This window comes from Bubalus bubalis, chromosome 2, assembly GCF_019923935.1.
Source record: "Bubalus bubalis isolate 160015118507 breed Murrah chromosome 2, NDDB_SH_1, whole genome shotgun sequence".
NCBI lineage: Eukaryota > Metazoa > Chordata > Mammalia > Artiodactyla > Bovidae > Bubalus > Bubalus bubalis.
This window is the reverse complement of record NC_059158.1, coordinates 38,559,587-38,581,294: the sequence shown is the minus strand read 5'-3', so window position 1 is coordinate 38,581,294 and position 21,708 is coordinate 38,559,587. Positions and strand designations below refer to the sequence as shown.

At 45.2% G+C, this 21,708-nt stretch overlaps 1 protein-coding gene across 5 annotated transcripts in view; it reads right to left on the bottom strand.

Moving 5' to 3' along the window:
• The window catches only part of KIF6 (kinesin family member 6), a 425,992-nt gene that overhangs the window by 66,601 nt on the left and 337,683 nt on the right, over positions 1-21,708 (bottom strand). For all 5 annotated transcript variants that reach the window (XM_006074723.4, XM_006074724.4, XM_006074725.4 and 2 more), the window contains exon 15: positions 15,891-15,946. In XM_006074723.4, the coding sequence (XP_006074785.4) occupies positions 15,891-15,946 (56 nt within the window). The remainder of the gene's footprint in view (positions 1-15,890; positions 15,947-21,708) is intronic.

Sequence of the window (21,708 nt, the reverse complement as noted above, 5' to 3'; positions counted from 1 at the left end):
GGTATCAGTGTCCTTGGATTCTACTTTAGCAGTGGAACAGCTCTTTGCTTTTGGCAGCAGTCTGAGTCAACCCTGACTCTGACCTCTTTCCTCTGCTGTTCATCTCCTGCCCCAGTAACAACAGCAGAAAGGTACTACCGTTAGGGTCCCACTGAGGGCTGACTATGGATTCACCACCTTGCCTTCCAAGTGTTGGACCCCTTTTTCCACGTGGCGTCACCTCTGGAATGGGAGTTAATAAAGGTAGTGTTCTAGTTATCGTACCGGGGGGTGAGGCAAAGCTAAGCCCTTCCTGACTCCTCTCCATGTCGCAGCCTTTCCTTTTCACAAGACACCTCTGCAGAAATATGCTGAATATGTTGCTTCACCACCTTCAAACATAGACCTGGCCTTGCTTTGGATTACGGGTGCAGGCAATTGATAAACTTTACGTCTTTGATGTCCCTTGTCTATTATGTTTACCTGGCACATTACCCATTTCTGTACTCATTCCTTAATTATTCACTTTTGTCTTCCAACAAAGGGAGTACCCAAGACCTCTAGTATTTGCTAATGAGTTATAGGTACTTGCCACATTCCAATTATTTATTAGCAGGTTGTCTAGACTAAAGCATCATCAAAACATGTGCTAATAAGTTGTTTTGCAAAACACAATTAAGTTTTTAAAATATTCAGGCATCCTTAAAGATGTCTTCAATAAAGATTAAGTCAATAAAATCAGTCTTTACCTCATTACAAAGCTTAGGCTTTCAGCGGTAAGACTGCCAGACTCGTGGTCTGCTAAAAGGTTTAAACATCTGCAGGCAAGAATCATGTGATCATGCAGTGGCTAGTGGCCAAGAGACCATGATCTGCAGTCATCATGTTCAGTTTTGACCCATGTCTGTTTCAGTGAGGCCTGTGCACTGTGACCAAGGTTGGGTTAGATGTTTTGTTAGATGTTATGTAGTGCTGTGGTGAGGTAGGGCTGGGAAGGGGACTTGTGCACGCATGCTAAGTTGCTTCAGGCACATCCAATTCTTTTGAGATCCCGTGGACTGTAGCCTGCCATGCGCCTCTGTCTGTGAAATCCTCCAGGCAAGAATACTGGAGTAAGTTGCCACGCCCTCCTCAAGGAGATCTTCCCTAAACAGGGATCAAACCCACATCTCCTGTGGCTCCTGCATCGCAGACATATTTTTTACCACTGACCAACCAGGGAAGCCCTGATAACTCTCACTCGTTGACAACTTAAAAAAAAAAACAAACAAAAAACAGACAAGGGGGAGAATGGATACATGTATATGTATGGCTGAGTTCCTTTGCTGAAACTATCACAGCATTGAGAACTGGCTATACCCCAATACAAAATATAAACTTTGGGGGAAAGAAAAACCAGACAGATCAGTCTTATTATCCAAGGCAATTTTTAAAAATTAGAGAGAGGCAACTGTCCTTGGGTTCTTCCTAAAAACCTTAAGAGAAAATTAAAACAAGTGACGGACTGGAAGAAAACATCTGCCACACATTCCACAGAGAAAGGCCCAATATCCAGACGGTACTAAGTGCTCCTGCAAATCAAATAGAGAAATTCAACAACCAATGGGCAGAGGATATGAGGCACTCACTTCCACCAGCTGTCAGCAAAATGCAAATTAAGACAATAAAGAGATACTATTTTTTTTTTTTTTTTTGCTCTCCAACTGGCAAAGCCTAAAATGACTGATATTATCATGTAAAAGCAAGGATGCAGAGGAATGGGTACTGTCACACACTGATGGGAATATAAACTAATGAAACCATTTTGCAAAGGCAACTGGGGAGTACTCAAGAAAATTGAAAATACATATCCATTACCGTTCTCCCCAGCTCTACTTGGCATCTACCTCAAAGAAACACTCATGTTTGTATACAAAAACGCATGCATTGTGACAGAGAAAAATTGGAGGAAAAAAAAGACATTTCTCTCACAAGGGAGTTGTTAAATAGATCATGGTTCACTTATACTTAACAGTGGCCCCATTAAAAATGGTGAGCAGTAGACCCGTGCTCACTGTAAAGAGAGAAGAGCAAGGTGCAGAATAACATGTACTTTATGGTTCTATTTATTCAACAAGATAAGGCATCTTTGAATAGGTCTACTTCTGTCTATCTCTCTCTCTATCTATCTATTATCTATCTACCTACCTATTCCCTATCTTTCAATCATCTATCTATGCCCAAATGCACAGAAGGGAATGGAAGGACATGCATCAAATTGTTGAAAGTGGTTTCTCTGATCCGGGGAGGGGTCTTGGTTGGTTCCAGGGAGAGGAAATGAAGAGGATTCTTACCTTTTGATATGTATATTAATGTAGTGTTTGAACATTCTAGAGCAAAATGCACCCATGAATCACTTGTGCAATTAAAAATGTACAAAGATAACCCTGAAAAGAATCCATAACTTTTTAAGCACTAGAGAGAGGCTAGTAAGGGTCCTGTCACTGACTTAGCCCTTCTTCAGCTCTCGCCAACCTCTCCGCCTCCTTCATTATCTTCCTGGGAGTAATGGTGGGAAAGGCTTCTTTCACTGACTCCTTTTCTTTCTTTTCATCAACTTAACTCAGAGAGGACGTATGACCTAATATCTCCTTTTCAGTTGGCTTGTGAACTTTCTGCCATGTGAGGGCACTGGCCTTAGAGCCCAGCAGAAAGTGGGCTCGAGTTCTGCCTCTGCCCCTTATTGCTACTGCTGCTGCCGCTAAGTCGCTTCAGTCATGTCTGACTCTGTGTGACCCCATAGACGGAAGCCCACCAGGCTCCCCCGTCCCTGAGATTCTCCAGGCAAGAACACTGGAGTGGGTTGCCATTTCCTTCTGCAATGCATGAAAGTGATAAGTGAAAGTGAAGTTGCGCAGTCATGTCCAACTCTTTGCAACCCCATGGACTGCAGCCTACCAGGCTCCTCCGTCCATGGGATTTTCCAGGCAAGAGTACTGGAGTGGGGTGCCATTGCCTTCTAGCTGTGTATTATTGGGCATGTGTATGAGCCTCTGTAGACTTCAGGTTCTTCGTTTATGTTAAGAGGATAATATTATAATAGCACCTCTATCAAAGTTGGTTATTATTATTATGATGGGGACTTGATCTCTTTGACTCTTAGTGGCCCAAAATCTGTGCTTAGACACCTGATAGTTGGTTGCAAACATCTCTTGTAAATATCCCAGTCCTTTCGGGCACCCCCAGCACTGACCAGACATCGATCCTAGACTCTGGGGAGTCCCTGTGGCACTGTCTCTGGTTCTCTGCCTCTGGGCCTCCTTTCAGATTTGCTCAGGCAGCTGCCCGGGGTCCTGTTGTTAGGACTTTCCCCACACAAGCTGCCTGGGTTGGGCTTTTGTTCATGAGATGCCTGATGAGGGATGCAGTCCAGATGTGCTTGGGAGGGAGTGTCCCTGCTTTTTAATGCTGCCTAACTGCAGACACCTACCTGCCGGAGGGGAACGCAGAGTCCCTGTAGTGGCTATGAGAATGTCTCTCTGTGGAGTTTCATCGCCTTCTCTGAAAGTCTGAGCAGTGCCTAGCAGCCTTGCTGTGGAGCTGTGTGTACCTTTTTCAGGCTTAAGTAAGTTGTGGTGCAGACTGAGCATTAGAGAGCGGGGCTGGTCCACAGGGTCTTGTTACTACCTGAGGCCAACACCAAACCATGGCCATCTCCACCCCAAGCAGAACAGGGTGAGGTGGGGACAGGCCCACTCTTGCATACGCTGTGCTTTGGAAAACTATTGGTGGTTTTCAGCAGGGGACTCATCAGTGATTTCAGGGTGGTTGATAGTGGACATAGCAAACAGGCTATTTTCAGCTCTTCCCTGTTCAGCATCACTGACAAAGCCCCTACCCCCACTTCCACTTCAGTTACCACTGTTTCCATGGTGCCAACTACCTTCCTCCAGCAAATGTGTAAGGGGAGTCCAGCTCATGCTGCTGTGTTTAAAGACTATCTCTTTCCCCTTCAGAGGGTGTTGACAGAGCCCTCAGCCTGTGGGGTCCACCATTCACAGATATGTGCCTGTCGTTCCCCGTCCACGGGCTTCCTGGTTTACAGACAGAGTCACAGATGTAGAAAAAAACTTATGGTTATCGAGAGAGAAGGAGGGGGTGGGACAAACTGGGAGATTGTGAAGACATATACACACTATTATATATAAAATAGGTAAGTAATAAAGACCTACTGTATAGCACAGGGAACTTTACTCCATATTCTGTAATGACCTATATGGGGAAAGAATCTAAAGAGTGGATATAAGGATATGCGTAGCTGATTCACTTTGTTGTACAGTAGAAACTAACACAATACTGCAAATCAACTACACTCCAATAAAAATTAATTTAAAAAGAAGTTGGCACTTTTCTGCAGGGTTATTCTGATGTCTAGATAAAAGTATCGGCTGGCAAAGTTATTTTTGAGATACTTGTATGAAAATGATCATATGAAGAATGCACATTACTGCTATGATGAGATTAGAATGCATTATCTGCCTTCTGAAAATCTGAAATTACTCTGCTATGAGGATAAGAAATTTTATTTTAAAGCATTTCATTAAATGAAATAGGTGTTGGGAAAATTGGCTCTTTGAAAAAGATTCAACTTACAGCCTCAGCTTATACCACATTTCACAATAAATTCCAAATGAGTTGCGTGTGAAAAATAGAACAATAAGAAAAACTAGAAGAAAATTTAGGAAAGCATTAAACAAATATCAGGCAATGAACAATTCATCATTATAACTATTACAATGACCCTTCCTAAGTATAAAAGCACTGGAGGAAGTTGTAAAAGAAAAGACCAATGAATTTAACTAGATGAAAATAAATAAAATCCCTATATATTATAATGTACTTTACAAAGATGGGTCACTATTACTGTTGGTAATACGAAGAGACAAGGGCAAAGTGCTTCCTGGGGAAACTAGAAATAAAAGAATTGATGTCGCCTTATAGGTGTGGAAGCCTGGTGTGCTGCAGTCCATGGGGTCACAAATAGTCAGACATGACTGGTCAACTGAACTGAACTGAACTCTAAGTGTTCAATTGGCAAAACCTTCACACCTGTGAGATAGAGCCAAGAGGACACGAGATGTCCATTACTGTGCCTGCTCAACACGTTCTGGTTATAAAACATAAACCTCCCCATCACACCTTCTTTTGCCTAGGTGGACACTTTCTGAAATACAAGACCTCTCTTCCTCCCTGGTAACATCTGCCTGGACAAGACATGGGTTTCTGATCCAAAGACAGCACATTCTTAAGCTTGCCAGCAGCGGCTGTCCTGAAGGCCTGGAAAAGATAAACTGGGCCAGTCAAGTTTTCTTTCTCATAACTTTGAGCTAGAGTTAGTTGCTCAGTTGTGTCCAACTCTGCATCGGTTTGCGACCCTATGGACTATATCCAGTCAGGTTCCTCTGTCCATGGAGTTCTCCCTGTAGTTTGCCAGGCTCCTCTGTTCATGGAATTCTCCAGGTAAGAATACTGGAGTGGGGTGTCATTTCCTTCTCCAGGGATCTTCCCGACCCAGGGATTGAACCCAGGTCTCCCACATTGCAGGAAGATTGGTTACCATCTGAACCACCAGAGAAGCTCTTTGAGCTAAGGAACTTTGAGCTAAGAAACAAGCAAATCTTTAGCTTGTTACCTTGGGGACAGAGTTAAAGGATGCTTTCAGGTACAGCTGGGGCCAGAGCAGACCAAAACCACGAGCAAGCACAACCCATGGTTAGCAGGGTCAACAGGTTGCAAGAGCAGATGTTCACAGAGGTAGCAAGAGGCCCTGAAGGAGGTATAGGCAGTGTGCTGGGCTCTGGAGCTGCACGGGTTCCTGAGGTCATTCCCACCCACCCCTGCCCCACTCCCACCCCAGGACCTGGCTCTGGCCCCTGATTCAGCTCGCTGGGCTCTCAGATCTCATTGCTGTATCTCAGTTCAGTTCAGTTCAGCTGAATCACTCAGTTGTGTCTGACATTTTGCTATCCCATGGACTGCAGCACGCCAGGCTTCTTGCTCCATCACTAGCTCCTGGAGCTTGCTCAAACTCATGTCCATCGAGTCGGTGATGCCTTCCAATCATCTCATCCTCTGTTGTCCCCTTCTCCTCCTGCCTTCAATCTTTTCCAGCATCAGGGTCTTTTCCAATGACTCAGTTCTTCACATCAGGCCAAAGTATTGGAGCTTCAGCTTCAGGATCAGTCCTTCCAATGAATATTCAGGGTTGATTTCCTTTAGGAGTGACTGGCTTGATCTCCTTGCAGTCCAAGGGACTCTAAAGAGTCTTCTCCAACACCACAGTTCAAAAGCATCAATTCTTCAGCACTCAGCTTTCTTTATGGTCCAACTCTTACATCCATACATGACTACTGGAAAAACCATAGCTTTGACTAGACGGACCTTTGTTGGCAAAGTAATGTCTCTGCTTTTTAATATGCTGTCTAGGTTGGTCATAGCTTTCTTCCAAGGAGCAAGTATCTTTTAATTTCATGGCTGCAGTCACCATCTGCAGTGATTTTGGAGCCCAAGAAAATAAAATCTGTCACTGTTTCAATTGTTTCCCCATATATTTGCCATGAAGTGATGGGACCAGATGCTATGATCTTCTTTGAATGCTGAGTTTTAAGCCAGCTTTTTCACTCTCCTCTTTCACTTTCATCAAGAGGCTCTTTAGATGCTCTTTGCTTTCTGCCATAATGGCGGTGTCATCTGCATATCTGAGGTTATTGATATTTCTCTCTGAAATCTTACTATTTTTTGACTTTGAATTGGTTTATGTATCTGAAAGAGAAGTTCACTGTCAGGCGAAGAGTCGGTCAGCAGGTAAATCCAAGAGGAAGCCACTGCACTGAGCAGGTCTGTGGCTGAGGGTGGGGAGCATACGCCGGGATGTATTATAATAAGAGATATCAGAGGGAGCAGGTCATTGACAGGAGGCTTTGAAAGCATCTACTTAGAGAATACCAGAGTGACAGTCTTCAAAGATGAACAATCCAAGGCATTTTCTTTATCTGTGGCTATTTGGAGTATTTATATTTGAATACATAGGGGACTTCCTTTGTAGCTCAGTTGGTAAAGAATCCGCCTGCAATGCAGGAGACCTGGGTTCAATCCCTGGGTTGGGAAGATCCCCTGGAGGAGGGCATGGCACCCCGCTCCAGTATCCTTGCCTGGAGAATCCCCATGGACAGAGGAGCCTGGTGGGCTTCAGTCTTTGGGGTCACAGAGTTGGATACGACTGAGGGACTAAGGATGGATGGATACACAGCATAGATAGACAGGATGTTTTGAGATATCACTTTAAAGAAAATAATGTAGTTTGACTTTGAAATTATAAGAGTGTAGAGAAACTGTTGTTTTCTAATTCTTTCTTTAAAAAAACTTTTTATTTTGTAGTGGCATTTATCTTTCAAACTGTGGTTCTGGAGAAGACTCTTGAGAGTCCCTTGGCCAGCAAGGAGATCAAAATAGTCAATCCTACAGGAAATCAAGCCTGAATATTCATTGGAAGGACTGATGCTGATGCTGAAGCTCAAAAACTTTGGCCCCCTGATTCGAAGAGCTGACTCATTGGAAAAGACCCTGATGCTGGGAAAGATTGAAGGCAGGAGGAGAAGGGGATGACAGAGAATGAGATGGTTGGATAGCATACCAGCTCAATGGACATGAGTTTGAGTAAGCTCCAGGAGATGGTGAAGAACAGGGAAGCCTGGCGTGCTGCAATTCATAGGGTCGCAAAGAGTCGGACACGACTGAGCGACTGAACTGAACTGAAGTGAAGTAGAAACGTAGCATATGGTATTGTCTCTTCTGGAGAAAAGTGTATTGTGCCCAGAAGAGAGGTGGCTGGGGTGGAGGCTGCCTGGAATCTCTGTGGGGACATTCACTCCCCTGGACACTGGATGCCTGGCAGGGCTTCACCGTGCCTGTGAGAACCTTGCTCTCAAAACACTTCTCTGATTTGACTCCCTTTGTGCTTGGGGATGCTTATTTATTAACCTTCCAGTAATGAATCTATTTTGTTCCTGGGAGAAGAGGCCTTGGACAGAGGCAGTTTAAGAGTTCCTGTCTATAAAAGAACATCCTCCATGGTAAATTAATAGACTGCCTCTCTAGGTTATAGTGAGTATGATTGACAGGGGACAGCCCTCCTGAGTTCACCCTGCATGGGCCAGATCCTGGACCTTGTTTCATTCACTAAGGTAGGACCACTCTGTCAGGACTCTTGGGAGGCAGCCATCCATCAATTTTTTTTTTTTTTTTGGCTGACATTCCAACCAAATCACTGCTTCCTTCTTTATATGTGACAATTATTAGTGTTACCTCTTGTCAGTTAATACACTCCACAGTCCTCCAGCTTGCTCAAATCATTTTGCTGTTGTTGTCTGATCTCCAAACTAAGACAGCAAACATTCAATCAAGTCTATGAAGATATCAGTCATACTGGTTATGGGCTGTCACTCCGGTAACTGCACGTCTTATAATTTCAACATTCTAAATTGTTAAGGGAAGGACTTTAAGAAATCTTCCTTCTGCTCTTTTCATCTTTGGATACACCGAGTCATCTCAAAAGGTGCCAATCTATCCTGCTTTTAGCGATTCTGAGAATCTATATTCTGTTAATCACCTTTTCTGACAAAATGTCTGTTTCACATGATCAGCTATAGGTTCAATACAACTGAAAATCATCTCTTCCTTTTTGAGTCTCTTTAAAGATGAGCTACAGTTTACTGATCCCTCTGCGCAACACCAAGTAATACGCAGTGTGCCCTCACGCAATTATGTTTAACAGGAACCACTCACATGGGATTGGTTAGGTGGAGCTGGACTCAGTGTCATACAGCAGGTTCATTTGTTGACATAGGGCGTTTTTTTCTAGAAAGTTCAAGAAAAGGTTGTTAAATACAAAGGAAGCTAGCAGAGCTGAGCCCCGGGGGCGGCGGGGACGGTCAGAACTGAACCCAGCCCCTCTCCCCACATGCCTCCTCTGAGTCCAGTGTGGCCAGTGCTCTTTCTTAGAAGGAAGCGCTTCTTTCTTCTTGTGGGGCCCTCTGTCTGAGCATGTGTTGTTCACGTCTCCACAACTCAGCCCTCAGACCTTCCTATGTGCTCTTCTATCATGAGAGCCTCGTTTTGGGAGAAAAATGGATGTTTTGCATAGTGTTTCCTTATGCATTAGGAATTTAACGTGTCTTTTTATTTATATCATTATTTTTTATTAGGATTGTAATTGGTTGAATTAGAGCACTAATTTTAAAATTACATGGGCTTTGAGAAGTCTTTCCAGTCTTAATCTTCCTACAATCCCTGCTATTTTTTTTAGTATGTGACTGCACTTATTCCATTACAGCAGAGGCACCGGTACATAAAGCCAGTTTTTAAATCCCTCATTCACAGCTTCCTTTTTTTCCAGGATAAATAACTCTAAGCGTTTTGGTCCCTCATAGGAACTACTATCCATTCTTTTACAGACGTATCCTGTTTCAAGCCGCAGATCAGTATCTTAGAGGTTTGTAGTGAATATGATTGCTGTCAGCCCAGCACTTCTTCCTTTGGAGACAGAGACTTCTTCAGTTCCCTAAAACCTGTATTCAGCTTCTGTGGAGCAGGTGGGCTGAGTCCTGAGGAGGGGACATAGGATGTAGCACCAGTGAATCAGAACGTTTCACTCCCTGGATGTAGGGTCTCCTTCAGAGATGGACGCATGACCTAAGCCAGGTCGGTCATTCCCCCTCTAGGGGTTTTTGCCAACAGTGTTGGAAAAGACCCTGTTTACTGGGATTATGAATCTATCATCCAGAGGTCCCTAGCCTTTATGGCACCAGGGACTGGTCTTGTTGAAGACAATTTTCCCACAGATGGTGTAGGAGTGGGGGCAGTTTCAGGATGATTCTTATAAGAAGCCCTCAGCCTAGATCCCTCACATGTGCAGTTCACAGAAAGTTAGTGCTCCTAGAGAATCTAATGCCACTGCCGATCTGACAGGAGGCAGAGCTCAGGCAGTAAGTAATGTGAGGGATGGGGAGTGGCTATAAATACAGAAGGAACTTCGATTGCATGGCCACCATTCACCTCATGCTGTATGGCCCCAGGGATCATGCTGTATGGCCCTGGGGATCATGCTGTATGACCCCTGCTATGGTCCACATTAGCTTAGACCTTTGAGAAGCACCTTCCCACTAAATTGGGAGAGACTCCCAGAGAACCCAGTCGAGTTGGGAGGAGGGGAGAGGGAGAGAGAGGACGGAGTGGAGGATGGGGAGGAGGGTGCATATGAAGCCAAATGCATTCCTTGGATTTCCTGCTTTCATGAGACAATAAAATTCCTCTCATGCTTACAGCCAAACATCCTGGCCAATACAAATTGAACACAAATTAATTAAATTTGTTTGGTAAGAGTAATTAAAAAAATCAAACTAATGTGCAAACAGAGCTTATTTAAAATTCATGTGATGAATTACTTAATAAAGCAAAAAATCCCCCTTGTAACATTTTCATCATGACTTTACTGTTTTTCTCTGAACCATATCTTTTCCCGTAGACAGGCAGAATTCCCAGGAAATGCAGTGCACACACATGGAAATGCTGGGCAGAGGGAAAGGGTGTCACCTTGACTTTTCGCATTTCTTAATTTTGAGAGCATGCATTTTTTCACATTATGGTGACATATTTTTATTTTGTGGTCCTTGATTTCTTTGCCTGCCCTTAACCAGGTTTCTCTGGTCCAGTTGATTGGTGCTTGTTTTGGTACCTAAGCATAAGTACTTCATTACACCCATTTCTACTAAACCTCATCTAAGTTTGTGATTTGAAATCTCTCATGTTTTCTGAAGCATCAGTAAGTGCACTCAGTTGGAATTGTATAGAGCCTGAACATATGACCCCTCTATTTTATTTTGCAAACCACTGGAAATGCGAGTTGAGACCCATGTGGGACACTGAACCCTCCAGGGCTGCGGCAGGTCTGCAGCACACCTTTCTGCAAATTAGAAAAAGGCACCCCTCTCTAAGGATCAGTGCAACCGTGGGCCAGTGCACGTGGGATGGAGAGCGAGGACAGGCTGGGTGTCACACCCACTCATCCTTGCAACTGAGCTCCACTGGGTGAAAGACCAATCATTAACCATGTTACAGAGACCCTTTTCATCTTCTTGGGCTCCATATGCATGAGCTAGGGTCTAGTATGAGCCTTTTGTTGGGCACATCAAATGAAGGGCAACAAGATTCAGGAAAACTGAGTAATAGGTTAGTAAAATATTAAACTCAGAAAATTTCAGAGGCAGGTAAATCTGAATTTATGGAGATAATACACTGTATTTAAAAGTTTTGGAGTTGGACAGAAATGGACTTTGATCCCAGACTGGCTACTTAACAGGCCACCTCCCTGAAATTCCATTTTTAAAAAAATCTGCAAAATAACGATCATACGATATTTCAGAGAATCTAGGCTACGTCAACTGTAAGATCTGGTCTCATTAAAGAGGTTTTTAAAATGAAAAGACAGCCAATGGATTGTTAAATGTTTCCTGACTTCAGAGGTGTTAAGACTGTAAAACTTGTGTATTTTAGAATCTATGACACATGTATCGACTGCGGTTCTTTGCGTAGATTAAATGAGATAATGCGCTTGCTAAGTTCTTGGCACGGCCCAGCGTCAGTGCTCAGTGAAGCTGCAGTGGGTGCAGTTATTTGGAGCTGGTGACAAATAGTAACAAGAGAATAGACTTGACTGAGGCCTTCACAGCCTCACAAGACAATCTGGATGTAGGGTGAGATACTAGAAGCCAACATGCATGGGCAGGTCCAGAAGTACACCTCAGAAGAAGATGAACGTAGGGAAGATGCACAATGGAAAAATAGTCCCACGAGTTCTGCTGATGGAGACCCAGATCTGAGCAATGACCTACCCAAACCCCAGATGTGTAGGAGAAACACTTTTTAAAAGGGTACTGTTCAAATGGTGGGCTGGCGGTCCTTGTTTGAAGGTGAAGCAGGAGAGGGAAAACTTCCAGAATGTTCTGTCAGTTTTTCTAGCATTTGGGTTTTCTTCTTCCCTGCTCACTGACATCTACTTCTGTTACATTTCCTGTGATTTCTGAAGCGATCACTGATTGGCTCCCTGGGGAAAACGCTTCTGTGCTACATCCTCTGATGGATGTTTTCAGTTAGGCCTAGAGGGGTCTGTGGAGGGTGAAGAGGTGCCAAGACGCGTCAGTTAGGCTATTTCACCTGCCTCAGAAGCTGCTGGTTCCCAGACTGGGCGAGTGTGGGCCTCATGCCAAGGAACAGCCATTCATTGTTCTCTGATGCCAAAGACAATGCTGCCAGAGGTAGCACACTGCTGCAGAGAAGCCAATGCCAGGATTCTAATAAGTGAAAAACGGCCTGGATTGTGCCTCTGCTTTGGAAGCCGTCTGTTTCTTTTCCTGCAGTTTAATGGCATTTTTAGAGATATGATCAGTGGAGGCAGGGTGTATATGAATGTGTGATGGAACCTATGATGGGAAGTGGCCTAAATGCTGTTGAGTATAGGGCAGGAAAGTGCAATGAAAATGGCTCTCCTTTCGAAAACAAAGACCTCATTATTCGGGGAGGAGATCCTGAAGAAATTAGTCATTTCTTCCATTTCTGACTTCAACTTGTTTCAGCGTCAGGACTGATGTAAATGGGGTACAGAGAATGACGAAGAAAGGAGTTTGTGGCAAGAGTTTAATCGATTCAGTTTGGGTTGGTTTGTTATAAGAAAAGAAAATAACATGGAAATTTTGGTTGAATGATTATGCCATGTAAAAATTAGATATTATATGGTTGCTCCTGAACTAATAACCTCTAGGGATTTTTAATAATGAAATTCATGGGCTTTCCCGGTAGCCTAGTGGTTGAGAATCTGCCTGCCAATGCAGGGGCCACACATTTGATCCTTGGTCCAAGAACTAAGATCCCACATGCCGCAGAGCAACTAAACCCCGGAGCTGCAAGTACTGAAGCCCGGGCGCTCTAGAGCCCATGCTCGGCAACAAGAGAAGCTACCGAAAGGAGAAGCCTGAGCACCACAGCTAGAGAGCAGCCGCCACTTGCCGCAACTCGAGAAGGCCCGCGTGCAGCAGTGAAGACCTGGTGCAGCCAGAAATTAGAAAAAATAATATATTTCTTTAAAAAAAAGAATGAAATTCAAGTGGCAGCTCTGGATCACAACATCAGAGAAAAACCAAATTGCCCGAGAAGACAGTGGCAACCTGCAGTCGAAGCGTGTGGGCTAGCTGTGTAGATCACAGACAGAGCTTCCCTCTCCCCTCGGCAGGCCAGTTGCACATGCACCCCCAGCTTCTCACTCCAGCCCGAGGGTCCGGAGAGAGGATGTGGCCCAGCCTGGGAGCGGAGCTGAGTCATCACCCCACGCATGTCATGGCACATCCGTGCCACGCTCCCACCTCCAGGCTGTTAGATTCACTAAAGGACTTGTAGGGGGATGAAAATTCCACTTGATTTAATTTCTCCCTAGGAAAAAATACACTCAGCAATGTTGTAAATCTCTTGAAACCAGTTTCCTTCAAAGTTGCCTCGGAAATTTTAAATATGTGTACAAGTTCCGCCTTGTACTTCCTTAGTCTTAACCCTGTGTCGAGATGCAGCGGTGCCGGTGGTGGGGGCTACTCACGGTGGTCAAGCACTGTCAGGGGCTTGTTGCGTAAGGGGGCTGAGTCTCAACGATCCACTTGCCTTGGCCCCACCTCGTATCAAGAGCACATTTTTAAGATGGGTGGCCAGGAGGTGGGTCTTAAGCCTATTATTTGCATAAAATGACTTGAGAGTGACATTGGTTTTATTTGCACCACTGAACTACCAGCCACTTTCTAATTAGCAATAAATGTTTGAGTTTTAACTCTGCTGTGAACTCTACTTATTATTATGCAGAAAACACAAAGGTTTATTTGCCCAGGGCTCTCTCTAGTACATCTGGACCTTTTGTGTGTAAATTCCAGACATATTGTCTGGAATACCAACTACAGCCTTCAGATCCCTGGCCTGGGCAGCTGTGGGGCAGCCTCTGATTTGCCTAATCTCAAGAACTATGGCAAATTGGATCCATCAATGTGTGTTGTTGCATCAGAATTATGGAGAATTTAAAATTACTTGTGACGGCAACACACTGTACTCAGAGTGAAACACTAAGCGTATTAGAATGGCCACTGCTGTCTTCCGCCGTTTGTATATTTCATTAGTGTTGGAACAGTTTTATTTTGGTTTAGAGAGTTAGATGTTTTCCAAGGGCAAAACTTTATGTCACTTTTTGGGGAGAAACGATTCATAAAATGCCCTCCCCTCTTGTCTCCCCAGGAGTGAAAACAGACCATTAGGTCCTTCGAGTCAGATGACTCTGACAAGCTGGCTCTGAATCCACTTAGGCCTGTTTCCCCTTCCCTCGTCATTGGTTTGGGTCACTGATCTCTATGAGAGTCTGATAAACTATAAATGTTATCTCTAGAAAAGTGCTCCTGACCCTCAGGTTTTTTTTTTTTTTTTTTTCCCATATGGTTTTAGGGGTTTTGAGAATTCAAGCCAAGAAAGGAGTTTTACATAGGATTTTAAGAGAGACCAATTCCATTGAAATAGTTATCAAGATTTTAAAAAGTTTTGTGATATAGAAATAGCTATATGTGCTTTTATATAAGTGCATTAAATAACAAGGTCTACTGGTGAGTCTAATAACTACTGTAATTTTGAAGCACTGATGAGTATAAAAGATATTTTACAACATCTGCCAACTGTGCTGTGAAATGAAAATGTCAGTAATTTCCACTGTGACAGGTGCTGGTACTTCTACTGTGGTCTGCTGCTGACATTCATCATTGGACGGAGCGCTAAACTGCAGTTAGAGGTTAGTGAAAATAAAGGTGCCTTTTCCCTGCATCCAAGTTGCTGGACCTTAAGTCAAGAACCTCTGAGACTCTAGAGATCCTTGTCCTGGTGCTGGACGTGGCTCGGGGTTTGCTGGCCTCAGTTCTTTGTTCAGGCCGCAGTAGAGAATGCAGGGCTACCTGGTTCCCTAACTGAAATGACCCTAGGCTATTGTGAGTTGCCATATTTTGTAGGAAAAGCCAAAAGGGATGTTCATAGTGGCCTTCTGTCCTGTTCTCACTTATGAGAGCAGAGAGGTCGGGACGAGGGGGACACAGGAGTCAGCTGTACCAGATAACTCCGTCTTAGCTAGCACAGAGACAAAGCCACAAGGCACCCCCTTGGTGAAGCTGCCCAGCCTGGGAGATGGGTCTCTGTGTGTCTTCTAGCTTCGGGTGAAAGAAGCGTCTTCCTCTCACTTTGACAAAGATCTGAGGCACAGTATTACCGAGGTTGCCTCTTGCCTTAACCTCGCTTTTCCAGGGATGCTCACCTAACTGGGGGAGCTCCATTGGCAGCCCAAGTCCTGGGAGGGCAGAGTGACTCATTTTTGCCTCTCATTCTCCTAGCTACTGAAAGAGAGGAAATGGTGCTGAAAAATGCACACCTGGTCAAAAACGATAAGTATAACTCTCGGAGGTGTGAAAGTGCTCCACAGTCCCTTACAAACGTCAACCGTTGCTGCAATAGTACAGTTATGACCAGTTGAGCTATTGCTGGAAAACACCAGGTACAGACAAAACTTGCTCATTGGGATGCTCAGGCTCAGGCCTGTATGAGGATGAACAGTTCAAGTTCTAGACAAAAGAAAGTGATTTCCCTGATGAATGGTGGGAGAGATGACAAACTTCCAAGGAGAGGTGCTCTCAAAGCAGCCTCCTTGGCAGGGACCTCCTGAAACTGGTCCTCACGGCTGCTTGGAAGCACATCATGACCTGATTTCACCAGGAAAATGGCCTGTGAAAGAGGCTCGCAGAGTGTCATCTGCTTACCAATTTTACTTCTTGCTTCGTTTATGCTTTCTCCCAGGGCCTTAGCTTCAGCAAATCTGGAGGGAAAAAAAGAAGAAATGAGAGTTTAACCTTTTCTGTTCACCCTAAATTATGTTTTAAAAATAAGAGATTTCTGAGAGGTCTCTGTCATAAAACTTCATGGAAAGGGACATAAAAAGACAATTTAAATGAATGAAATACATTTGGCTTAAGAGCAGAGATAAAATTTGCATTAATTACTGGTGTCATGAATTTTTACTCCTCTCTTCAGTGTAGAACTTCCTTCTCATAGTCTCTAATTTACGACTTTTGATTTCGAATGTTTTATGATACAAAGAAACCAGAGTAAAGCAGGGCTCTACGCCTTATGTGTGGTGTTCTATTAATCATAGTACCAAGATATTAGAGTCAAAAAATATTTAAAGAACTTTTTTTCTTCTGATCTTTTCTCTTTTTTTTCTGACTGGTAAACTATGGCTGGTCATGAGGCAGATTCACGCCATCATCAGCTTCTATAAATCAAGTCGTACGGGACGCAGCCACATGGATTCCTTTGTTTACTGTCTAAGGCTGGTCTCACACTGCAGAGGCAGTTGAGCGGCTGTGACGGAGACTATGGAGCCTGAAGAGCTGAAAATATTTACTATCTGGCTTTTTCCAGAAAAAAGTTTGTTTACTTTTTTTATAGATGATGTTAAACCACATTTTGGAACTATCAAAGCAAGAAAAAAAATAAACCCCTCATTATTCCCCACCCAGAAATAGACCTATTCTGAGATCTAGTTTTCTTTCTAGCCAGTTGTTACATTTAAGATCATATACATATATATATATATATGATTTTATGCTTTGATTTTTTTTTCATTTAGCATTGTAAGTCCTTCCCTATGTTCTTAGAAACTTTTCCATTATCTTTAGATGGCTGCCTACTAGTCCCCCAGATGCTGTATTGACATTTACTTAATGACTCCTCTCTATTTTCCAACAGGTATTCTTGAGAAGCCCCCTGAGAGCCCAGTCTTACACTGGACAAGTGTAGAAATGACCTCTACGAAAACTATGCCTTCTAGGCCTACACACAGTGGGCCCTTAGGAAATGTTATTGCTCCATCCGCAAATCTTTCTGGATCCCAGTAAAACCCAGATGTGCTATTGCTTCATCCATAAGCACGTTAGTCCTGCGGGATTTTGTTAGAGGACGTGGGGAGAAGAGGGCTCCCAGGTACGGGAATACCAGAAGTGAAGCTCAGAGTGCCCAGAATGCTCTGGGCTGGCTGGGAAAGAGGCGTGAATTACGTCACTGCTATTTTCCGACCGTGTCTGCTTGGCTGGAGACTGCCGACAGAAGTTTCCAGGGAAGGGGACTACATTTTCTCTCAGCGTTAGGTTTCTTGGGACTCCCCACCCTGGCTCCTTATTAACAGTGTTCAGGCTCATCCCAGACGACATATGTCCCTTCTGCAGCTAGGGCTTGTCGCCTTCTGGAGATGAGTACAAGCCCACTGGATGCCACGCAGACTGAATTCAGCTCAGCAAACATTTGTAACATGGGTGGGTCGCTGTGCTGGGCTCTGGGGCTCAGTCTGGCCTCTGTCCCCTGGGCAGGTAGACTGAGGCTTTGTCTGGGCCACTCAAATGAGGACTATCTTCATCCTTTAAGCTCTGCCATGTGGAGGTGGCGGGGGGCGGGGGCGCTCTAACTGTTTGTTGGTACCACGTCCATCCTCAGCACCTGCGGTTTCAGGGCATTTGATAGTCCTCCACAGCCCAGTGAATGACGCCTCTGACAGCCTGGTCCACAGAGTTCTGGAAGCTTGAGATTCTTGGGAATGAGGAAACTACAAGAGCAAGGCTGCAAAGCTGCTGAGATTTACATCAGTGCTGGAGGAAACCAGGACAGAGCCGGAGAAGGGAAGTTTCTGAAGGCAGAGAGGGCCATCTTTGCAGAGGAGCCCCCACAGGCACGGAAGGGAGCTCCCCGCCCTCCCTGGTGGTCACCCACACATGTCGGGGTGTGGGGCCCGTGGCGAGGAGCTGCTGAGTGCTGTGGTCAACCGTCTTCAAAGAGCCGCCCCACGCCAGGCTGGCAGACACGGCCAGGAAGCCGTGGGCTGTTGTTCCAGGCTCTCTGCAGCCCAGCGCGGAGCTAAAAAGGGCTTTCCCACTGGAGAGGAGTGGGCTGAGGGCTGAGCCGTCTCTGAGAGACCGTTTTCCCTTCGCTCTGCAGCTGTTGCCACCCCAGGCCACCCCACCCACATGCTTTCCTGTTCCTGCGTTGTCAAGACAGACTCTTGCCTGAGGAAGCCCAGCCCTGAAGGAGAAGGAGGGGAGTCAACAGCGATGAGACATGGCTTTGCATTCCTGTCTTGTTCGTCCTGCATCTCCACACTCCCCAGCCCAGCTCTCTCAGAGCCACCCCCTCGCCTTCTTCCTGCCCTCGCCTGAGCTCTGGACGAAAGAATTCATTTACCATGAGAGAATCGCAGAGTGAAAACAATTCTCTTCCATTGGCTTCCACGTTTCATCATGTATCTCCCTGTTTTTTTCCCCCCTCTCTCCCTGACTGTTGCTTCTCAGACTCTTTTTCAGGCTTTTCTTTTGCAATCTGTTCCTTAGATGCTGGTAATGGTCAGGGTTTGGGCTTCCCTGGCGGCTCAGATGGTAAAGAATCTGCCAGCAAGGCAGGAGGCCTCGGTTTGATCCCTGGGTTCAATCCCTGGGTCGGGAAGATCCCCTTGAGAAGAGAAGGGCTACCCACTCTAGTACGCTTGCTTGGAGAATTCCACGGACAGAGGAGCCTGGTGGGCCACAGTCCACGGGGTTGCAAAGTTGGAAATGAATGAGTGACCAACACTTTCATTTTCTTCAGTGGTCAGGGTTTAGTCTTAGACCCTCTCCTCACGACACCCACTCTCTAGGCACTCCACTCAGGCCAGTGCCTTCATTGGCCACCTCTTTGGACACCTTCCAGATCTCAGTCCTGCTTTATTTTCTGTCTATTTGATGCCCTGCAGATAACTAAAACCTATGGGATCCAGAGCAGGGCTGAGGACCTTCCCTGAAGACCTCCCTGCCTTTCTCCCCTCGCTGCTTGGTACCCACACTCGCCCAGGGGCTCATGCCACTAACCTACACACCACACCAGCCTTTGCCCTTCTCTCCATCAGCCCCTTCACTCAGTCCTGGAGTCTTGCCCCCTCTCTGTCCTCAGTTCCTACACTGACATCCCACTGAGCTTCACCCTGCGCCACCGGCCCTGAGAGGGTGCTGCCATCTCTCCCCCATACCACTTCAACTGCTACTTGCTGGGCTCCCTGCATTTATGTTGCCTGCCTTTGGGCTATTTCCCACATTTCAGTCTTTGTCTTCTTGTCTAGGGTGATTAACATAAAAAAAAAATGTGTTGACCATTCATGGAGTGAACGTCCAATTCGCTTCCCCATCATAAAGACTGGGTCTATGTCCTTTCCTTTCTCTGTTGACTCATTCCTGATATGATACCTTGGCTGCCTCTGTCATATGGTGATGAAGATCCAATTTCCATTTCTATTACACTTTTTAAAATACCGAAATTCCTTTCTATCGTGTCCCCTTTCCCCATCAAGATGGCTGCCCTCTTGCCCCCACCAAGGGCTCCTCCCGAAACAGGAGAGCACTGCTACCCTCACCTACTTCCAGCGAGCAGTTCTCAGGCAGCATCTGGGCTGCTATGCTTACTCAAAGACAATTTCAAATTGTTACTCTCAAGCCAAAAAAAAAAAAAAAAGTCTTTTTGAATACCTTTTTTTATGGCTAGCATTGTTTTAAAAAAAAAAAAACCGTGGGGAGACTGAGAAGATTCTAATCTAATCTTTGCTCTCAGAGTTCATAATTCTAGTTCAGGAGACAAGGCGTAAATACAAAAAACAAATGGAAAAATAATAAAGGTTAAAATTGAAGTCTAACAGGAACCAGGGAACTCCTATTTGGGGTGGACTTTATTTCCAGATGATGATGGTTAGATTTGCTCTTGGATGCTCTTGGTCCAGTTTTCCTGTTGGCGTGATATTGTTGTTCTAATCTCTATCTAAAGGATTCAACTGAGTGGGGGGGGGGGTGCTTTTCTTGGTTGCGTTCACATTATCAACGCCTTCATTTCCAATTGTGGCTGACCTCCCCATTGATTTACTCTTCTGTTACTGAATGGGACCCTGCGACAGGGGATTTAGTTTGTATGAGGGACCCGTCACAAAAGAAAGTCAGCTATGTGGTGCCTGGGCACTGGAGTTAGCCAAGCATGGGGCTTCTAGCCTCTCTTCATGCTATTATATACTGTGACGATGAGTCATGCCTGGAAAATGTAGTGATTTTCAATTGCACTTCTATCTGAATCGTCTCCTATTGAAAAATCCGGCTTAAGAATTGGCTCACGTGCTCCAGTCTACTGGAGGGCAGATATCCTATTAATGTGCCAACATCTTATTTCTGTTGTCACAGGCGGGCAGCACAACTTTCCCCAGGCTGGGGGCAGAGCTGAGACATGCTGGCAACAAGGGGTAGAAATCCCTCCTACTAAGTGACCCTAACGGCTGAGCCACTGATGGTCCCCTCTTGCAACTCGGCATCAACTCCCACACTCTGGGGGAGCTGAGGGAATTTGAGTCATCAAGAGTCCCTGTATTTAGGCTTAGAAGCTACTTGCCATTGGCTAACGAGGCTGAGCTGGACCAAGGCTTGTGTTGTTGGGGGGTAGTGGTGGTCCTAAGCCCTTCTTTTCTGGACTTTTCCAAGTGCAGCACTAGGGCCCTGGGTTGGCAGAGTTACTTGATAAGAGAAGTAGTGAACAGAACGGGAGAGCCCAGGCCCACGGGTTCTGCTGGCTGTGGATAATCAGGAAGGTAAGACTTTATAAGAGGAAGTCTATTAGAAGTAGAGTTAGGGAAGAGCAATTATTTTTTGGCTGTGCTGGGAAGCATGTGGGATCTTAGTTCCTTGACCATAGATCGAACCCTCAGCCCTTGCATTGGAAGCGCAGAGCCTTAACCACTGGACTGCCAGGGAAGTCCCAGGGAATAGCAGTTTAACCACCCTGGGGAACACCACTCTGGTGCATATCTGTATTCCTAGGACCCGTCATTCCTCCAACAGATGGTCCACGTGATGCTCTCGGTCACTAGAGGGACTGGGAGCAGATGGGTTGGTGGGATCAGGGTCACTGCAGACTGATTCCTAAAGAGATGGAGGCCTGGAAGTTTTTCACACTTGATTTCAATGTTTGCTATGGGAGCACTGATTGTAGTTATTTGTTTTCTATGAAAACATCTCTCTTTGTCCTCTGCCGTAAGAGTTATGAGCATGTAATATCTGCTAATTGAATACTCTCTGTGAATGCAAAGGTTCCAATCCTGAGAAAAGAATAGGACCTGGCTTACACTCCCTGGTCCCAAATATTCCTTTAATAATTGGTAACGCTGAACAGATGTAGACATCTTAAAAATGTGGGCTGGTCTGCTGACTTTTCATTTGATTTTAAAAGACTGATTTACTGCTGGGAAAACCTCTTCTCAGAGGGGAGCTTTGTGTGAGTTTCATTAACTCCTTTGCTTTAGGGCCTTGAGGAAGATGGGACCACCATTCGCACCAGCCCGTCCTGTGAAATTTCCACGTGTGTGAGCCCAAAAGCACATCTGTCATGTGGCTGTCAGAACTCTGCTGTTCTAGAGTTAGTGAACTCTGTACTGGAAGCCCATACATCCTCATCTTTTCCAACCGCCCCACCTTCCCCCGCCCCCCACAAACCCATCTCCTGCTGGAAAGACACCTCTAAGCTCAAGAGTAC